This window comes from Podarcis erhardii (assembly GCF_964252035.2).
Source record: "Podarcis erhardii genome assembly, chromosome: 7".
Taxonomy (NCBI): domain Eukaryota; kingdom Metazoa; phylum Chordata; class Lepidosauria; order Squamata; family Lacertidae; genus Podarcis; species Podarcis erhardii.
The window spans coordinates 34,383,568-34,403,502 of NC_138511.1; the positions used below are offsets into that span (position 1 = coordinate 34,383,568).

General features: G+C 41.5%; 1 protein-coding gene across 1 annotated transcript in view; it reads right to left on the minus strand.

Annotated features, from left to right (window-relative positions):
• The window catches only part of ITFG1 (integrin alpha FG-GAP repeat containing 1), a gene marked incomplete at its 5' end in the record, with an annotated part of 112,292 nt that overhangs the window by 54,949 nt on the left and 37,408 nt on the right, over positions 1 to 19,935 (minus strand). The window contains 2 exons of the mRNA XM_081870245.1: positions 10,260 to 10,426; positions 13,878 to 13,972. Of these exons, the coding sequence (XP_081726371.1) occupies positions 10,260 to 10,426; positions 13,878 to 13,972 (262 nt within the window). The remainder of the gene's footprint in view (positions 1 to 10,259; positions 10,427 to 13,877; positions 13,973 to 19,935) is intronic.

Consider the following 19,935-nt stretch of genomic DNA (forward strand, 5'->3'; position numbering starts at 1 on the left):
TTTACTCCAGTAGAAGAAGCGTGGGTAAATGTGTTAAAATTCAAGTTCTAATCAATTAATTTATAGGCCGTAACAATATATTAAAGTGTTTAAACATAAAGGGGGAAGAAGAACCATGGCAGAATGCTGGAATAGAGGAGACTCCTCCTGTTTGAACGCCTGCCAGTTTGAACCAGATGTGCGCTGTCTCAATCTGGGGGAATAAAAACATTTGCCAGCATACATTAAATGGGTATTTCTCAGGCATTACTCATATAATTATTTCTTTTGCTTCACTGCCTCATTCTTTTTTTTCTTTTTTAAGCTGTTTTGTTTTCCATCCTACCCACCCCCGCCCCGCAAACACACTAAGGAACACATCTTCATTCTATACCCTTCCTGTTATCTTTCTTCTGCTCTTCCTGCATTTGAAAATGGGCTGACATCTCAGCGAAATTATCTTCAATTAAGCAGCTGTGTACAATTACTCCTTAAAAGTCAGGACGATTTGTCTCCTTGAAAAATCACTTGCTTTCTTAAAAGCTTTTAACTGGAACTGAAAGTGGGGCATTCATTAATAAGCGGTTCTTAACTGAACCTTGAAATGGTCCAGAATTAAGGGGAAAAAATGCCCCTTGTTTCACCGTCACATGCTGTGGAAATGCTTCTTTATTTTAGGAAGTATGTCTTCCCCCTCAATGACAGCAATCAGCAACTGCTTTCATCACTTGCTTTCGAAACAGAAAAGGGATGGTATTATAGATGCAACACTAACGCACGCATCACAACGTGTATTTGAGAAGCCCTCGGTTGTGAGACACAGTTATAAATGTTATGCACATTCACACATCTAGGCTCTAGCATGAAAAGTTGCTAATCAAATGCTGCTAATCAAAGCCCAACATCTTTGCATCACAAACCATGTTTTTGGTCTTTGGACTGGATGCACAAGCTCATTTTGTTCCTGTTTCAGAAGCATAAGCCTGCAGTTGGGCAGTGTGCGAGAGCTGAACTGCATTTTGGGGAACGTGTTCCACACATTTGTATTTTGTAGCGCTAAGAACATACGTCCACAAGAAGCACATGCCAAACATCAGTCACATGTCATCCAAATTGCACCACCTGTATGTAGCCACTATAGGTCACTATGTCTTCCCTAGCCCTTTGTCTAAATGGTAAGGGACCATCCTTCATCCAGTAGGATGGCAACCCTCTTACTAGATTTTAATTAATGGCAGTTTGACACCCTATGCCTTCTTCTCTGGGTGTCTTCAAAAGAAATAAGGATCGAGGCTGCATCATCAGTAGCTGAGTAGGATCTTGTTGAGGCAGTGCCTCCTCTAGTCAATACATTAGGATCCATCAAGGTTAGGAACTTCCACGCAAAATATGTACACAGAAACCCCTTTTGTACTCATCACTCCTGGTAGTAAGACTTGGCACTTCAAATAATCTCCTCTCCATTTGATCCATGAAAGCCCCTTCCTGAGATAACCAAGCTTTTAAGAGAAACAGCTTGAAATCGGTGGTCAGTTCAGCTGAAGTCACTCCAGGTTAGTTAGCTTTGCTCACCCTCCTATCCTTTCTCCCACTTCTGTCCTTCCACGGCTCCATTTTTATTATTTTGTACTCTTAACTGAAGTCAGGGGTCCAGGGACATGCACACTCTTAGAGTCCCCTCCAGGTTTCTGTCAAAGGAATCCCTGTAACACACAAAGCTAAGGAACCTGAGAGGGTCCTGCTTGCTACTGCAAATTCAGAAGGAACCCCAGTGGCCTGGAACAAAAAACCACACCCAGAGCCATAGCATTCCCCAGGAGAAGAGGCTATCCCACCACTCTACTTTGGGCTAAAGTAATATTTATTTTTTATTAAATTTGTATACTGCCCTTCATCTGAAGACCAACATAAAAATACAAAACGAGGATGAAAAAATGCATAATATTATACAAGATATGCCATACGAAATGTGTCATATGATATAAGAGATTGTTAATAAAGCAAAAAAATGGAATAGAAAAAAAGCATAATAAAGCAAAAATTAATACAAAGCAACAAGCTACCTCCCACAAACACATTTAAAAGACCACAGAATGTTAATCAGCCAAAGGCCTCATTTTAGATAAATGTTTTTGCCTGGTCCCTAAAGGTACGTAATGAAGACACCAGGCAAACCTCCCTGGGGACAGCATTCCACAAATGGGGAGCTTCTTATTAAAATAGTTTGCTGTAGCTGGATAATAACATATTAAAAGCCTCCTGGATCAGGCCAGTGAGCCAATCTATACGAGCATCCTGTTCCCACTGTGGCCAACCAGATGCCTTAATGGGAAATCCATAAGGTGAACCCAAGCATGAAAGCACTCTCCCCTCCTGTGGTTTCCAGCAACTGGAATTACTGGCTCTGACCCTGGAGGCAAAGCAGAGTCAGTGTGGCTTGCCAAGGTGGGGGCCTGGGTGGGAAAAGAATGTGTGTGTCATCTTATGAGCACACCTGAGTATATTCTTTGGATCACTGCTTACTACTCTTCTCCAAAGGTTTTCTACAGCACCTAAGACCCAGCATCTGTGTGACTGCTGCTAATAGAAGTGTTATGAATTCTTCCTACAAAGCTTCACTTAATCAGAGCCTTGGCATGTAGAAATTTTAATATTACTATGAAAATCACCTTTTGACACTGTCAGCAAGATTTTCGTTGCGTTTTATACAGCAATTCCATACATCAGGCTGAAAACGGTTCTTCGGATACAGTTTTCATTTTCTAAAATGCTTTAGGTGACCATTAGTTCCAAACACTTTTTTAAAAAAAGAAAAAGGAAAAGGAACTCAAAAGCTGAAAAGGACTCACTTGAAGCATATCTAGAGTTATGAACAAGAGCTTATGTTTATACTTCGAATAGGTCAAGAAGTTCCACTGCTGAGCAATTTCTTATCTAGCATTCTGTGCTTGCTGAAGTAAATCGTGGCCGAGGCAGCAAGGTAAATATGATATGCTTTATAGATGTATGGCAAGAAGTCAAGAATTTGTAACAGAAGGACATTATTCTCAGTCTCGTTGTAAAAGAACATTATGCTTGGTCTTTTGTATTTCACCTACAGAATATGCTTCCTTTCTGAGAAGATGCTGCAACTTGCATCTGAAGCCATGCAGTATGAATGCTTTGATTTATGTAATTGGTAGATTAATCAACTTAGATTAAGGAGTAAAGTGCTAAGTCAGCTATGAAGGCAGATGGTTCCCTCCTACTCATGCGAAACCTGATGGAAAAGAAAGAAGCTCCTTCCTCTTTGCAACCAAAGCTAGTAGGTATTTTTCACTTCAAAACAAAATCCATAAGGATCAAGGATTTAAAACCACAAACAACTTAAGCCGGAAATGTTCAAGTGGAATCTTTCTCCATGCAGGTTTTAAACTTGAATCTTCTGCAGTACTGATCAGATTTGAGATTCTTCATTTTTAGAGGCATTTTGACTAATACAATGTGCAAGAAGGAACAGGAGAAAATATGGCCAATTTTGGTTTCCGGGAGAGATATTTTTCCAAAGGGTGTTTGGCTGTATCTGGAATTCCTTGAAGATTAACACATTAATAAATAGTTGTTTGAACCCCTTCCTCCCACAACACAATTTTTCATATTAGTGCCATTTTATGATGCATGGGTGAAAGTAATACAAATAACTACTACAACATAGAACAGATTCCACTATCAATTTCCCTCCAATTTCTGTATAAGAGATCCTCCAGCACATTATTAGAAATAATGAGATGACATTTACTTATACGAAGTCTGAGACTGACCCTTCCCTTACATAGTAACAGGTCACAGCTAAGAGCTGAGCACAGATAAATTAAATCACTTTCAATAGCAGTCTTCTAATCAGCAAGACATGTTCCTTCCAATAACTACTTACAAAGACAACAAGGAGAGTCAAGAAAGTCCACCAATTTATTGCCGGGGGGGGGGCGGTGTCTGCTGAAACAGCTTCAGTGAATTAAAAGCTGGCTGAACGAATCAACAATTAGAACAGCAAAAGACATCATACTTGCTGCTGCAAAGTGGCTGTCCCTGTTATTAGTGTAGTACAGAGAGCCTTGAAAAATTAATGTTCAAAGAAAATTCTACCTATTTTGCAGGCACTGGGCCTTCCTGGATTCTGTAACACTGCCTTTGCAACATAAAAATTCACAATCCAGAAACACTGTAGAACGGGTTTGGGGATTTAGGATTACAGAGGATGGTAAGGATTAAATCATGCAAGTTGGGGGGGAACACAGTTAAAAGGCTGGGAGGGGGAACAATTGAGGCATGGGGCATGTGTGCAATCGCTTCCTTGCAGAAACCGCACCTCTGGAGAGCTGCAGTAGCAACTCTTGTATGGGAGAATGATGGCAGATATAGCTGGAAGTGATGGCAAAATCCATCCTCACCTAAACAGACTACAGTACTTTTCCTACTTTGCCTGAGCTCCCAAATATATTAAGTTTCACCAGTAGCACAAGAAGAGGATGCCTACCTGTTCTGTTCAGTTATGAAATACAGGAAAGACAGCGTAAGAAACTGGCAAGTTCACTTGGCCAACATTGTTTCTCTTGAATTATTGTGTTACAGTAATCTCATAATATATATCTAATAACATGCTAAATCCTGGGTATCACGAAAGGACTGATGTCTCCCATATGAACCTGTCTGCCTGTTAAGGTCTGTCTCAGATTGCCTACTCCAGGGGCCCACAGCTCAGATCTTCACTGCTCCTAGAGGTGACCAGGCCCCACGACAATATGGAACACTCAGTTAGCACTATAGTTTTGAAAATGGTAAAACACCACAACCACGGCAGGGAAGCTTCTTCCCCACGATGCAGCCCCACCATTTTAGGAACCTTTCATTAAACACCTTGAATTTTTTCTCCTTGCTGGCTTGATGCTTCCAGCAGGGCAAGCCAGGAATTTTCCTTACTCCAAATTTTCAGAAGAGAGAGAGAGAGGAAAAAAAACCCACACAGTTTAAGTAGTAGGGCTATTTTCCCTGCAGTGAAGTTACTTCAGTCCAACCCATTATGAGAGTACAGGATATATCACATTTACTGGCTCCTGGGTGCTATATTTGAGCTAGCTCAGAAAAACTGTTTTTTGTTTTGGTTTGTTTTTAAAACATTCTAGAAAAACTGCACTGATATAAACTAATGGATCTGACTTAAGAAACACACAAATAATGCTTTGAGCTTATTCATAATATATCTGTTGGTCTCATTCTCAACTCCAGAATTTATGCTGTCCTTTATTAATTTTTAAATAAAAGTATTTATATATTGCTGTCTCACAAAATATCTGGGTAGTGCACAGCAACATGGAAACATAAAATAATCCATTAAAAGCGGTACAGTTTGCTTATTAATCAACAACATTTATATTTTTCTTTCTTCTGCAAGGAGGCAACCATGTTTAGGGAAGTTTTTAATGTTTGATGTTTTATCGTGCTTTTAATATTCTGTTGGGAACCGCCCAGAGTAGCTGGGGAAACCCAGTCAGATGGGTGGGGTATAAATAATAAATAATACTAATAGTAATTTGTTGTTGTTGTTGTTGTTGTTGTTGTTGAGTACATGGTTCTCCTACTCCTCATTTAATCCCTACAATAACCTTGTGAGGGAGGTTAGGCTCAGGGGCAGGGACTGGCACGAGGTCAGTGGGTATTTGAACCCTGGTCTCTCAGGTCCTAGTCTGACACTAACTACTACAGCACACTGGATTTCACTGGAATTAGCAGTGCTCCCAACACTGTTTGAATCCATGTTAGTTATCAGCTCCTATGTGGACACTATATCACTAGCTGGGAATCAATAATCAATTGTTCCTTAGATTAGGGAAAATTGGAAGACTGCTACTAATGACCCAGCAGTAACAATGTGGTTGACATCTGGCTAAGAGATACCTAGCTGACCTGCTGAAATCAACAGACCAGCCTGTCCACCTTTGGACTTAGTCAGATACCACCTTGCAATTAGATACTCAGTACAGTATTTAGAAATTAAAAATATTAACTTGCTGAATCATAGAAATATACAGTTGGAATGGACCCTGAGGGTCATCTAGTCCAACCCCTTGCAATGCAGGAATCTCAACTAAAGCATCAATGGCAGATGGTCATACAACCTCTGCTTAAAAGCCTCCAAATTAAGGAGAGTCCACCACCTTCCAAGGGAGTTCGCTACGCTGTCAAACAGAAAGTTCTTCCTGGTGTTTACTCAAAATCTTCTTTAATCTATTTGCTTTGGGTCTTACCCTCTGGAGCAGGAGAAAACAAGCTTGTCCCATCTTCCATGTGACAGCCCTTTAGATATCTGAAGGCAGCTATCAAATAGATTCCTTGATGAGCATCAAATAAATGCTTCCTCGGATTTGATACCTTTACTCTCAGTCTATCCTTGAGCCTTTGCAACACTGTTTGCTCCCTCTAGAATTTGGATTAGGTCATCCATTACCAGGAACCAAAAATGACTATCAGAAATACCTCCACTTAGCCCTAATATATTGTACCACTTTTGTGGGTTTTAATTATAAGCTGCTTGGAAGATGATATTGGCTGAAAACACAGGGCACAAATAAAATAAATTTAAAAATTAACTTAAGAAAGTGAATTGGTTCCTTGGAGGTTGCCCATATTAAAGCATCTCCTTCTGTCATTGTTTTTTTAATGCTCAGCACAGAAACACTATTTCACTGTTAGCTGTTAGACGTCACTAAAACCTTAAAGTGACTGAACAAGAGTCTTTGCTCAAAACACACACATTTTAAATTCCCCCTTTATTATGGATTACATTTCATGACTGCTCCTGTAATCTGCATTTATACAGCTCTTAAAATGGGGATTTTAAAGGATTTCCAAAGTATTAACAAGGTCTTTGAGGATTCCCCATCCCGCTCCAAACTAAACAGCAGTGTGATGTTAGAGTGCTAGTTTGGCTGGCCACTGAAATATGACAAAAGCTGTTTGGGGGGAAAAAGAAGATTTTGTCTTGATGAGCTATGAAGCCCTGGATTATTGGGAGGGATTGAAAAAGCAGATGGGCGATATATGTGCAGGAACTGCACCCTGCTACTTGAACTGTGTGTACTTGATTTAAATAGCTAAAGGGAATATGTTTGTGCTCAGCATCAAGTTACAGTGTGCTTTTGGGGCATAGATAGTCAAGATGTTAAGCTGAATCCATCAAGCTCTGCAGATTCTTGGGATATGGCTATTTGAAAAGACTCATCATACCATAATAATTAGGTGATTAGAAAGGCTCTGCAAGGGACTAATGCTTTTGCATATGATCTCAAGGAAGTTTGTACATGCCCTGCAACCCAAGCCTGCACTCAAGCAATATTACAGATCTGGGGCTACGCAATGATATAAATACAATCATAGAATCAACAGAGAATCACAGAATAGGAAGGAACCATGTGGGTCATCTGGTCCAGGTCCCCTTTCACCCAACATATATTATGTTGTTTTAAAGTGTTGAATCCCAACTTGGGGAAAAAGCAGGATGTAAATACAATAATAAATAAATAAAACACAGGTTCATTCAGCTATGAGGTACTGGTAAACTGTTGCGCTTCTGCATATGCACTCTTGCGGAGGAATGGAAGTGCCCTGTTATGGCCTGGTTTCGATATTATGTTAAAACTTTTTAAAAACCAACCAACCAACCAACCATGGTTTAAAGGTGACAGACCAGTGCACTGGTGGCATATGCTGCTCATAAGTCCCTGCCTCGCTCTTCCTCTTGCCACACGAGGAAAGAATCAAACCAGGGGCTTATGTTATGGTCCGTATGAACCGGTGGATGTGGTTTATATCTCTTCAAACAAGCCATGAATGGAAGCCAAGCTTTGTTCTTGGCTTACTGCTTGCTGTTTGCTTGGAGGGAAACAAACTGTGAATGCCGGTTTGCATCTAATGCAATGCCAGCCTCTGGTCTGTTTCCTGCTTGGGAACAAAGCGGGCAGTAATGAGTGCTTGTGCACAATAAACCATACATTATTTTTAAACATTGGTTTAACATGATGTCTTTACTTGAAAGAATCCTGGGAGCTCCTAGGAGAACTGGTGGACTGCAATCTACTGCCTGCCCACCCGATTCAGGAATCAGTCTAACCTTCCCTTATCCCTTATTCTTGTTAAAAATCAACTTTGTATTTTATACGTATCTTTTGATTCTTTACAAGAGCAATGTAAATTTATACATTGCTATCAGCTCTGCTACTTTAAACCTTTGTCTTAAGCTAGCTTTCAAGAACAGGGTTAAGATCACCAACTCTGATTTAAACACCTGGCGATAAATGAAATATGTACCCTGCAAATATTTTGCAGGCATTCATAGAAATGTTCCCATTTCCAACGTGCATCCTTGGTATTGCACAGCAGCTCCAGGCAATGCATTACCACAACGTAATTCATCCAGATGTTTGCACATGACAATGTAAAGGGGCAGAGGTAGGAAGCAGTTGAGGGTCATGACAGCGGCGGTCTTCCAGTGGTGGGAGAGCTGGTGACTGAGCAAAAGCGTGTATGACAGCTACCAGAAAATGCATCTGCAGTGTATCCATCAAAATAAAATGGGTCAACAACTGCTTGAGGGAAGAGAAGCTGCCTCAGGCAAAAATGGAACTGACAATGCACACTCGCAACCACGGCCATGAACCAAGATCCTCCAGGGTATAAAGACTGCCTCCATTTGCCAGCCATAATGTCAAAATAAAAGGAGACAATGCCCTAGAAGCAGAACCAAAATTCTTCCTATCTAGCCGGCCAAGAGGAAGGGTTGGCAGGGGGAGGGGAGGAATAGCATCTTTGAAAGATCAGCAGAAATATCTTTAGAGAAGCTACAGCTGGTGTGAATTATTATTGAAGGGACTTGATGCTGATGAAGGGACTGAGATGTTGACGCTTGCTTTAACAGGAAAATGGCATCTCTGGGTATGCACGCACGGTTGGAGCCTGTTGGCTATGCCTCTCGTCAGGCAGCGAGTGACGAATCTGCTGTTATGTCACAAAGTGGCTGGGCATCAGAACATAAGAAGAGCCTGCTGGATTAGCCCCAGCATCCTGTTCTCACAGTGGGTCTATAAGAAGGCCATAAGCAGGAGCTGAGTGCAACAGCACTTTTTCCTCCTCTGGAGTCCAGCAATGGCTTGTGCATGACCAGTTGCCTTTCTAACTTTAGCTCCCTTTCAACAGCAGAGCTGTTCATGACATATCACAGACTGCCTTTGAAAGTCCTGTTGCAAACGTGAAGGCGGGAATCAGCACATGTCAGGGAAGGAGGGATTGGTGGGAAGAGAGCATGTGAGCCCACAGCATGTTCCTAATCATAGAACCATAGAATTGGGGAGGAGGAACGGACTGCAAGAGTCATCTAGTCGAACCCCCAGCAATACAGGCATCCTGCCCATACGATTCCCTCGGTGGGCTCAAGGATGAAGTTCTCGTGCCTCCTTCAAATGAGTGGGAGGATGACAATCCCACATACTGGTGTCCTGGTGTCCACTTGAGTGTAGTGATCAGATGGAGGCCTCAGAATGCAACATTTGAGGACATCTGGAGGACACTAGTTTAGGGAAGGCTGCTCCAAGTCAGCGTAGAAATTTAGGAATTACACATCTTTAAGTACAATTTCTGAAGACTTCTGCTACAGAAATATTTACAGAATCTACACAACAGCTTTCAAACAAACAAAACTACACAATAAAACCAGTTCAATGAAACAAAGTTAAAGTACCAATCACAACAAAATAACATTAAAATATCAGTCACGGTAAACAGGAATGATGGGTCAAGAAAATGCCTGGGTAGGTAAGTTTTCAACTGCTGGCAGGAATAACCACAGCTGGAGCTTGCTTGATCTCCATGGGGAGATCATTCCACAAGGAACCATGATGAGTATGTGCTTTTCAGACAATTGGAACTTAATAAGGGGGGGGGGAGAGCTCCCCATGCTCCTTCCACACATTTTTCCAATGGGAAAGGGTGAAACAGGCAGCATTTCTTCACAATGCACTCTTCTTCCTAGATGGCATTTGTAACATCCTGCTAAGCAGCAGAAAAGAATAAAAGGGCTGCTTGATGCAGATAAATAGATCCATTCTCATACCATTCAGGCACTTCTTTTTTAGAAGAAGCGATTCAGCTTCTCCATGGGCCTACGGTATTTGAAGGTGAGAATAATTTCATGCACCATTATGCCAAGTAGAAGAAACACTTGAAAACACTATTTACTGAATATACCGTACCTTCCTGATGTATTCTTCAGTATGGCAAGTGCGTCTGGATAGCCATCCATGTTATAATCTCCAATGTGAAGGGTGATTGGGAAGGAAAAGTTGGTTTGAGCGGAATCATACGGAACAAAGCCCCAGAGGGTGCCTTTGTATGTGAAGTTTTGCAACACTGGAAACCACTGAGAACCAGAAAACAACAACACAAATTGTCAGGATTTATTGAACACATATTGCTTTACTTTCCTTAGATTAAACCCCACCTTTCTTCCATCATGGAACCCTAGACTGCATACATGAGATTCCTGGGTGGTCACCCATCAAGGCACTGACCTGACCCACACATACATTGTACTGGTGGCAATGTAGCTTCTGATGTGACAGTAAGGATTTTTCACAAGCACTCCAATTGTGCAGGGGAGAATGCTGTCTGCCCAGCTTCTATGTGGCTAGATTGTCAGAAGTGGCTACTGAGAGGGAGACTCTGAAGAAATTTCGTAGTGCTTAGAGTCAGAAGGATATGTGTGTAGGTGGGGGAGGAAAGGCAGGAGTATTAGGCAGGGGGGCCTAAGGAAATTAGGCAAAGTAGGCTGTGCGCTGTAAAACAGTGGCTGGAGGAGCCAGTGGATGGCAGAAAAAATGAGCGGATGAAGAAAGGAGCCAAGTATTTAGCTGCAGGCATCTGGTAGATAGTGTTCCTTTTCTTAAAAGGGAGAGATAGTTAATCTCTTTTTAAAGAACACCTCTCTACTGAAATTATCTTATGTGGATTACAACTAACCAATAACTTGATTATAAAATCAGTACATAAGCCAAATACTAATGACTGCACATACTTTTTCAGAGCAGAGATTATATCACTGCAATATCTGATTCAGAAGGACAGGGAGAGAAAGGCCTTGGTGAACAGGAATCTCCTTAACCAACCAGGTGCATATGGAGAGCCCATTGAAGACTTCTACCCTGGTGACCCCAAGGCTGCTCAATTTCTCTCTCTCTCTCCCCCCCCCTCTGATTTTCTGTTCTGGAGTGCTCTAAATCCTATAGGACTGTTCCATCCATGAAACTGAGCTGCATAGAATTAAAAAGCAACAGGAATAAGACAGTATCTCTCTGTTTCTGACACACATATACACCATTCCTGCTATTCCTGGCTTTTGTAAACTTTGTGCGTTATGCATCTGGGTGTTTTAGTGGGCTGCCAGGTTTTTGAAAAGTCTATGGCAAGATGCGAAAGAGAGACAGTTGTCTTTGGGGAACTGTGCGAAACAAAGCAATGATAGATTCGTTAACGCTGGTTTTTGCTCAACAGAAAACAGTCAAACGCTCTTGTTGCCTGAGACAAATCATTTGTACAATCCCTCCCACTGGTTTAAGACAGAACAATCAAGTTCAAATAGCAGTTTTACTTCACTCAGAAGAAGAATTTACACTGCAAAAAACCCATTACTAGAAACAAAAGAGAATCAGAAATGGGGAGATCATTCATACACCATTCCTAAATATCTTCTAGATGGAGCTATAAACACTAAAAATAGGGGTTCAGTAGTATCCACTACAATACTAAAGGCATAAAGGAGCTGCTTGATAGAAATCTACTGGGTTTTCACTCCCCCCCTCCTACCCCCTTCCTCAGGAAGATTAGTTTGTAAACAGAAGCCTCAAATACAGCTTGTGCTGATACTTGGAATACAAATAAGATTCCAACAATGGCTGAACAGAATGAGGATTTCTCAGGCTTTCAAAGAGAATGTCGTGATCTGGAGATACATGAGCTTTACTGTTCTGGGTATATACAGCTGTTGGAAGTGTTTCGGCAACAACCCTGCTTAAGTAGGGTTGTAACATTTTGTCGATTACCCAGGTTGATTGATTAACACCATTTTGAGTGACTCAAGAAGGTGCCCCTATTAATTTCCATAGATGCCCTGGGCAGCCTTGTTCCACTGCTGAACTGCTCTTGCGGTTAGAAATGTGTTCCGAAAGTTGCCTCTCCTGAACTTGAAGCCATTGCCTCTCTCTAGTCTATGGGAGACAATCTGAATTATAAAGTTGTCACATGTGACAAGGAGTGCTTGGGTGTTCGCCTGTAGTAAAGTACACAAGGGGTTAAAGGGAGACACAAGCCTGTAAACATTTAGGGCAGGTATCTTCAGCCTTCTCAGCAGCAAAGCTTTTAACCCAAACATGCATTTATTAATCTTTTATCATATATTTGCTCCTGTTGTGACCCACCTTGGATCTGGCCATGACCCACTTGTGTGTTTCGACCATCCGGCTAAAGACTAATGAATGATTTAGGGAGCTGGCTCACATCTCTCTAATGAACTTCTGACACATCTCCAAATATACAGATGTTAATAATAATGTAAAAAGTTTGAGGGGCTTAATTAAGCTTATGTCAAAAACTGCATCAGACTATCCAGGGGTTAGAATCTAAGGAAGCGTAGTGTGTATTCTAAGCATCTGTGATTAGCTTAGCATATAAAAGCTAATTAGGTTAGGCACATTTCCTGGGTTGTGCATTGGACATGGTAATCCTAGCCAAATCAGCAAGTGTTAATTGAAGTCAGGCAAACTTCTTTGTGAGGTGACTGTCTGGGGGGGATAAGGAGTTCAAAGCATAAAAAGAAAAAGGTGTTAGAATGCAAATTAATGGAGGCCTTCCTCCCTCTGTCAATAAACAGGGCTTAGTTTAGGGAGGGTGGAGTGCCATAATCAGGTAGCAGAGAGAAGCAATTAAGCTGGGCTGTGCCCTGCAGAACAAGAGAGGCTGCAGAGAAAGAATGTTGATGCTGTTACTATGGAGGAAGTTGGCATGTTTGGGGCTGCTACTGCTGTGAGCCCCTCCACTGAAGGCTTCAGGTTGTATATAGGTGTAAAGAAACCTATAGACACCACAGTCTCCACCAGGCATAGGCAAACTCCAGCCCTCCAGATGTATGGGACTACAATTCTCATCATCCCTGACCATTGGTCCTGTTAGCTAGGGATGATGGGAACTGTAGTCCCAAACATACGGAGGGCCGGAGTTTGCCTGGTCTCCACTGTGTCTCATTTTCCAAAGAAAACACAAACCCTAGGTGAGTGCATGGAAAACTTCCAAGTCTCACAAACCGCTCAGCGGAGATCGGGGTGGAATGCAACAATAACAGCAATAATAAAGCATTAGTTGTAATTTGTATCCCATCTTTTTCTCCAAGGAGCTCTAGGTGGTGTATGTGGCTCTCTTCCTCCTCACTGAATGTCCACAACAACCCTGTGAAATAGGTTAGGATGCACATTCCTCATTTGCACATTTATGGTTTTATTTCTTATTATTCATGTATTTCATAAAATTCATACAATGCTCGACTGCCCAAAACCTCAAAGTGGTTTACAAAGAAGATAAAACAGTAAAATTATCATTAAGAACAACAACAGAAGATGCACAAATGTTAAAATAACAATAGACTAAAAACAAATTAAAACTCACACCAACTTTCTACTGCAGCATATGTGGCTGCTGCTGACATCTGGCATGGCCCTAATTGTTGTCCCTTTGGGGCTAGATTTGGATCTTTGTCATTTCATCTGATGTACAAAATATAAACACGGTTTAATTTAATCTGCGCAAACAGAAGCTCAACATACCGAATCCATTCCTGGTTTAGATAGGTAGATGACACTCTTCTGACAAGCTGAATCAGCACAGGCTGGCAGCAAATGCTCCGTCTGTCCGTCACCATCTGGCAAAAGAAGAGGGAGATAAAAATAATTCCGCAAAGGAGAATAAAAAAGGTGTTCTTTTTATTGTCAGGGAAGAACAGCGCACTCACACAGGAAGACAATGTATTTTGATAACATGTAAACAATAGAGGCGTCAAGATAATTAACCAGATAGCTGTAATGCTAAACTCTGTCAGCCTGTTATCTAGTCTTTCCGTTAATCTCGAAACGCACAAGATTCTCCCTTGTCAAATGCTGAAGCTGATTTATATTACTAATATGACACTGACTTGCAACCCAAGAGGAGTGAGGTGAGCCTGACTGCTCCATTTCATTCCCAGGGTAGTACAGAATATTTAATCACTTTATGACTGAAAAAATCCAACACATGGGATACAGGGACCATTCTTGAGATCCAAACTCTGGTTAGGATTTAACACCAATGCAAACCGAATACTGCACCACGGCTACTCCTGAAAAGGGCAAAGCAACGGGGGGGGGGGCACATCCTGCAATCTAAATAAGCTCCTAGGCTTATAAAGTTTGGGACAGCAGATCTAAATTTGGTCTTAGGCCTATGCACAAAATTTTATTGATGATGTGATAATTTCATTCACGCCTCCCTTTCTTCATTGAGAAGTTGGGTAATAATACCCCTAAGAAAAAGGAAAATACATAACCCAGCACGATCGCCATGGCCTTATTCTCACAAAGAGCCTTTGACAAGATCAAGGCCAAACCATTTCAATCTACCAAGGTGGGAGACTCACATTACTACAGACTTCTTGTTTGTAAAAACAAAAATCGAAGGTTTGTGATTACGTGTGTGTATGTGGTGGTGGTGGGGACTTGCTACACACAGCAATCTAGATGTCAGGGAAAAGGCTTGCAGTTTGGGCTCTTTGCCAGCATGAACAGTGGGCCGGGTGAAACTGCTTCTATATTCCTGCTATTAAGATAACCTTTAATTAAATGGAAACTGCCAGGAACTTATAAACACCCCAAAGTATACATTTCCTTTACTACGTGATAAACTGATTCCATTATGAGTAGTTATGAGAATTATTCATCTATCGGACTTTTAATACAGCAATTAAAGCCTCCCCCCCAATACTACAGATGCCTCATTACCTGTAAATGCACACTAAAATGGTGTTTTGAGCCTGCACTTTTGTTATATAAGTGTTATGAGTTTGTGGGTGCCATACTCCTCTAATTCATGGATCCAGCAAGTGTTTAAAAGCTAGGCTAGTTTCCTCATCAGGTGATCGCCCAGGGGATGGGCCATTAAGAGAACAAAGGGTTAGAAGCTTGGTGCAATACGGCACATGGATAAGGCTCCCTCCCTCAATAATTAAAGCCAGAGTTTATTGTAGGGCGGTGTGTGATGTCACCGAGAAGGAAAGCAGCAAGGAGCAGAGTTTGCTGTCATGTGATCTAGAAGCTCAAGAAAAAGCTGCAGTCTGGACAGGCAGAGAGAGCGCCATGGCCGATTTCTGCTGTCAATCCAAGGCTGTGGCTATGGGAGAAACAAGACCCTTTTGGGGCGTGGGTGTTGTGAACCCCTCCTTCGTAGGCTCAGGTTATATATACAGTGGTACCTCGGGTTAAGAACTTAATTCTTTCTGGAGGTCTGTTCTTAACCTGAGGTACCACTTTAGCTAATGGGGCCTCCCACTGCCACCGCGTGATTTCTGTTCTCATCCTGAAGCAAAGTTCTTAACCCGAGGTACTATTTCTGGGTTAGCAGAGTCTGTAACCTGAAGCGTCTGTAACCCGAGGTACCACTGTATGCCATAAAGTCACCACAGTCTCTGTTGTGCCTCATTTCCAGGAGAAAACACGAACCCTGGGCAAGTGCCTGGAACCTCTGGAATCTCACACTGCTTGGAGACTGGGGTGGCGTGCAGAAATAATTTGAGAATCAACTTCACAAGGAGGTCAGTAGTGTGCTCTCAAGACAGGCAAAACTTGTGTTGTGGGCATTAGCCAGCATTCTGTTTCTGTTCCGCCACCCACTGAGATAACTTTTGTGTCACTGTTCAGATTAATTTTCAATTTAAATAAAACCCTCCCAAGGCTTTGTCCTTTTTAATTAGGGATGTAAATACCTCAGCAGGAGGTGACAGGGATGGGAAAGGAATTACAGTAACACAATCTCTCCACCTTGGCCAACTTATTAAAATAGGACGAGGCAGCCCCTGCCGAGCTTCCTAATGAAAACATTACTTTAACAGATGCTAAAACAATTTAAAGATTTGGCCAGCTAAAAGATGCAATAACCACAAATAATTTTAGGAGAAAAATTTGAGGCAGAGAGTCCAGGGTGTCTACTGACATATTGCCAAAAATGAGGAAATACAAGAAAAGGACACCAATTTACATAAAATGTATATAAATTTTATGTGCACATTTCAAAATATGATTATTTAAGTAGAAATACATCTTGTCATAGTGATGAAGACTATGACTGGGTCAATGTTTTTCTTGGCTTTCCAGGACTGACAGCTAGGCAGCTGTACACATGAACCTCACAATAACGACAAGTCTAAGTACAGTGGTACCTCGGTTTTTGAACATCTCCGTTGATGAACATTTCGGTTTTCAAAGCCGTAAACCTGGAAGTAAATGCTTCAGTTTTTGAACACACCTCAGAAGTCGAACATGTCACACAGCTTCCACTGAGTGCAAGATCCTGAGGCCTAGCTGTTGGCTATTGAGTTTTCAGTTTTCGAACGTTTCAGAACTCAAATGGTCTTCCAGAATGGATCACGTTCAAAAACCAAGGTACCACTGTATATTTTACATCCTGCAGAAAGCATTTCTAAATTATATAGCCTTAAACTCTGACTCATGTAAACATTCTGGGCATTCTTAAAATGGTGTTTCATATACTTGCTTCCACTTTTAAAACAACGATTTAAATCAAATTATGCAGAATAAAAGCATATTAAAAGCCAACTGTGCCTTTCTGACAGACATAAATGTTACCTTGAATATTCAAAAGGAGAGTTGCATTTTCTGCTTTTATTCATGAATCAAGAAAAAACACCGGCATCATGCACTCACTCCAGCTATTTGTAACCTCGACTAGATGTTTCAGTGTTTTCCCCTGCAGGAAACCTATGGAGCAGATCCTGGTTTTACCCACTGTCTAGTCATCTTTAGTGATTATTTAGTTTTTAAATGAATTGTTATGGCTAAAAATAAGCAAACAGAAATGAGCAAAACCTATTTGTAATGGGAACATAAAGGCACGTAGAGATCCTTTATTACAAGTTTTGTCCCTTCAGTAAGAGTCTGAATCAGTGGAAATGAAAAGGGAATGTTTTAATGCAGAGTTAGTTGCGAGTATATATTCACTTCCAAAACCTCACCAAAGAGGGAGGAAACTGAAGATTTTTTTTAAAGACTGAAACAAGGGGTGGGATATACCCAACATCAGTGTTCCAAATTGAGCTTCCAAATCCATTTCCAGGAGATGAATGCTTCCAAAATTGCAGCCATCTCTAGAAATTACTGGCAACTATATTAAATGATTTTAATCAATCCCAGTGCTAACCACTTTGCATGTAAATATATTCTAGACATTCGCATGCGCTGGAGAGAATGCAATTCAATGAAAATGACTCATAGATGAAGATTTCTAATTTACCCATTATTAATGCTCATTGTTGAACTGAAGTGGCTGAAATAATATTTTCCAGTTTTCTTAATGCTGTAGTGCTGCTTCAAAACCAATTTTTACAAGAAAATTAAACTGATTAAGAGGAATATTGTAGGAGATGAACAATACAGATATTAAAGATGAATTTTATTTGAAGAGGAGCTCACAACACATCACAAAGGGAGCAGCTTTTTGCAGGGGGGGGGGTTGCGGGTAGTGGAAAGGAAGACCTGACATATTGAGGCTTTAATCCCACTGTCATTTCCTGGGGAGCAAATACGTCTTTGGGGGCTTTCGTGAAACTTAAATTGCTCTAAACAATTTAAGAAATGGGCAACTTTAGTTTCACCAAGTCCCAAAAAAGAGCCACAAGTGCAGCAGGCGTAGTGTTTAGAGCTAATGGCATAAGATCATCCCTGGGGCAGGGGGATCAGATTAAAGGTCCATCTATTCCAATATCCTGCTACCCACAGCAACCAACAAGCCACCTTTGGTAATTCCACAAGCAATGCAAGATTCCTCTGCTGTGGTTGCACCACAACAACTTCAAGGTCACTGCCTGCGAACATGCAAATTTTCTCCAAGAGTAAACTGAGATGGCCAGTGCTAGCAGATGTAGACCCTAAATAAAACATAAAGGGCAACTGACCCCCCCATTCAATCTGATTGAGAATCAAGAACACTCAGTAGCCACTGAATGTTGGGCATCAGTTGGAAAAGGGGAAGAAACATAATGGAACATACTGAAGAAAGTCATGTCTAGAGGTGAGGTCCCAGTTTTCGTAACTGATGTCCACTGAAATACTTATCCCCCATGAATGTTATGAATTCCCTTTCAGTCACCTAAACTATCCGTCACCATCAATTAATTCTGCTATGTGAAGTTGACTCTTTTGTCTCTCCTGAGTCTCCAGCCAACAAGTTTCATAGAATGATGTTCTAGTATGACTACTAAGTTGAACGCAGTCCTCCAACCACTTGGTGGCCTAGTGGGGCCCACTTCCTCTTTTGGTTGCTTGCCTAAGATTGCAGAAATGGAGCAGTAGTGGCTTCATGTGGCTTAGAGGACGCTGAGGTGGGTAGGTCTGGTCTAAATTGCCTTCCCCACAAACTCCACCTTTTCTTTGTCCACTCTGGTTGGCCATGAGCCTACAGCTGGTCTGAAGACCCTTTGGTATAAACTAGGGCTGGAATCTAAAGCATCATGTAAAATATAGGGGTATTTCAGTTCTCCGAATTTCTAATAACAATCACACCAAAATTGTTATGCTTACAAAGCCTTAGGATGAGAGCGAGAATGCATGTGCCCCCACTTCTGAATGAATCATAAATTTGTTTCCCCTTGTCACAACTCCTCACAGAAGTTGGATTTGGAGATGTTCACAACAAGAGAAACAATGCTTTGTTTTCAACCTAGGACTTTGTGAGGGTAATGTAGACAGAAAAGCCGACCTTACGTTTTAAGGGGACGTCCATGGTGCCTCTGCAAATAATGCCACCAGCAATGGGGCCCATCTAGCAGGGACTTTCCTTTTAAAAAAAGAATACTCTTGACGAATATTCCACATTAAAGGAGTCTCTTCTTATAAAGATGGAACTATGCACGTTAAGTAGCCCCACTGACCTCAGTGCATCCTAACTGCTCCATCTGGGCTCTGTGTTTTCTCTTGAGTGCTTTGCAGCTGATAGCAGGAAATGCACACACAGTAACAGACCATGCTACTAAGGGGCAGAGTAGATGGACTGGCATCACATCTGTGAGTTTCTATGTGATTTTGTTGCAACTGCTGGGAAAGAATGGGTTGGAGGTCTGGTATTTAAAAAGCAAAGGGAACGCACAGGGAAGGAACAAAAAAGATCTCCCTTGCTTGAAGTTTATCCTCCTCCCCACACACAGTATGCTCCCTCTTCACCACCCAATGCTTTTCTCCACAGCTGAGCTCAGATATGGAAAGGAATGATTTCTGCAAACACTGTCTTTGTGCCTCTTTTGCTGCCAAAAAGCAGCCCCCTCCATCCACTTTTCTGGTGATTGTGGCAGATCCACGTGACAAACAAAAAAACGCCACTGCTGCTGCTTCCCGTTTAGCCCTAAGAGCAGCCCTCACTCCTTAGGGAAAACGCATCTCGGCAAAATTATATCCTATTATGGAAGTGCAGCGCTGTCAGGTGAATGATAATTGTGGCACTGTGACCTATCCAGTTTTATCTGTGGCAACTGAGGACTTTTTTTCTGCAGCAAGCTGATTAATTTTTCCCCTTCAAAGCTGACACAAATATAAGATATCAGATGCGGAAATATATCAATGCATGTTT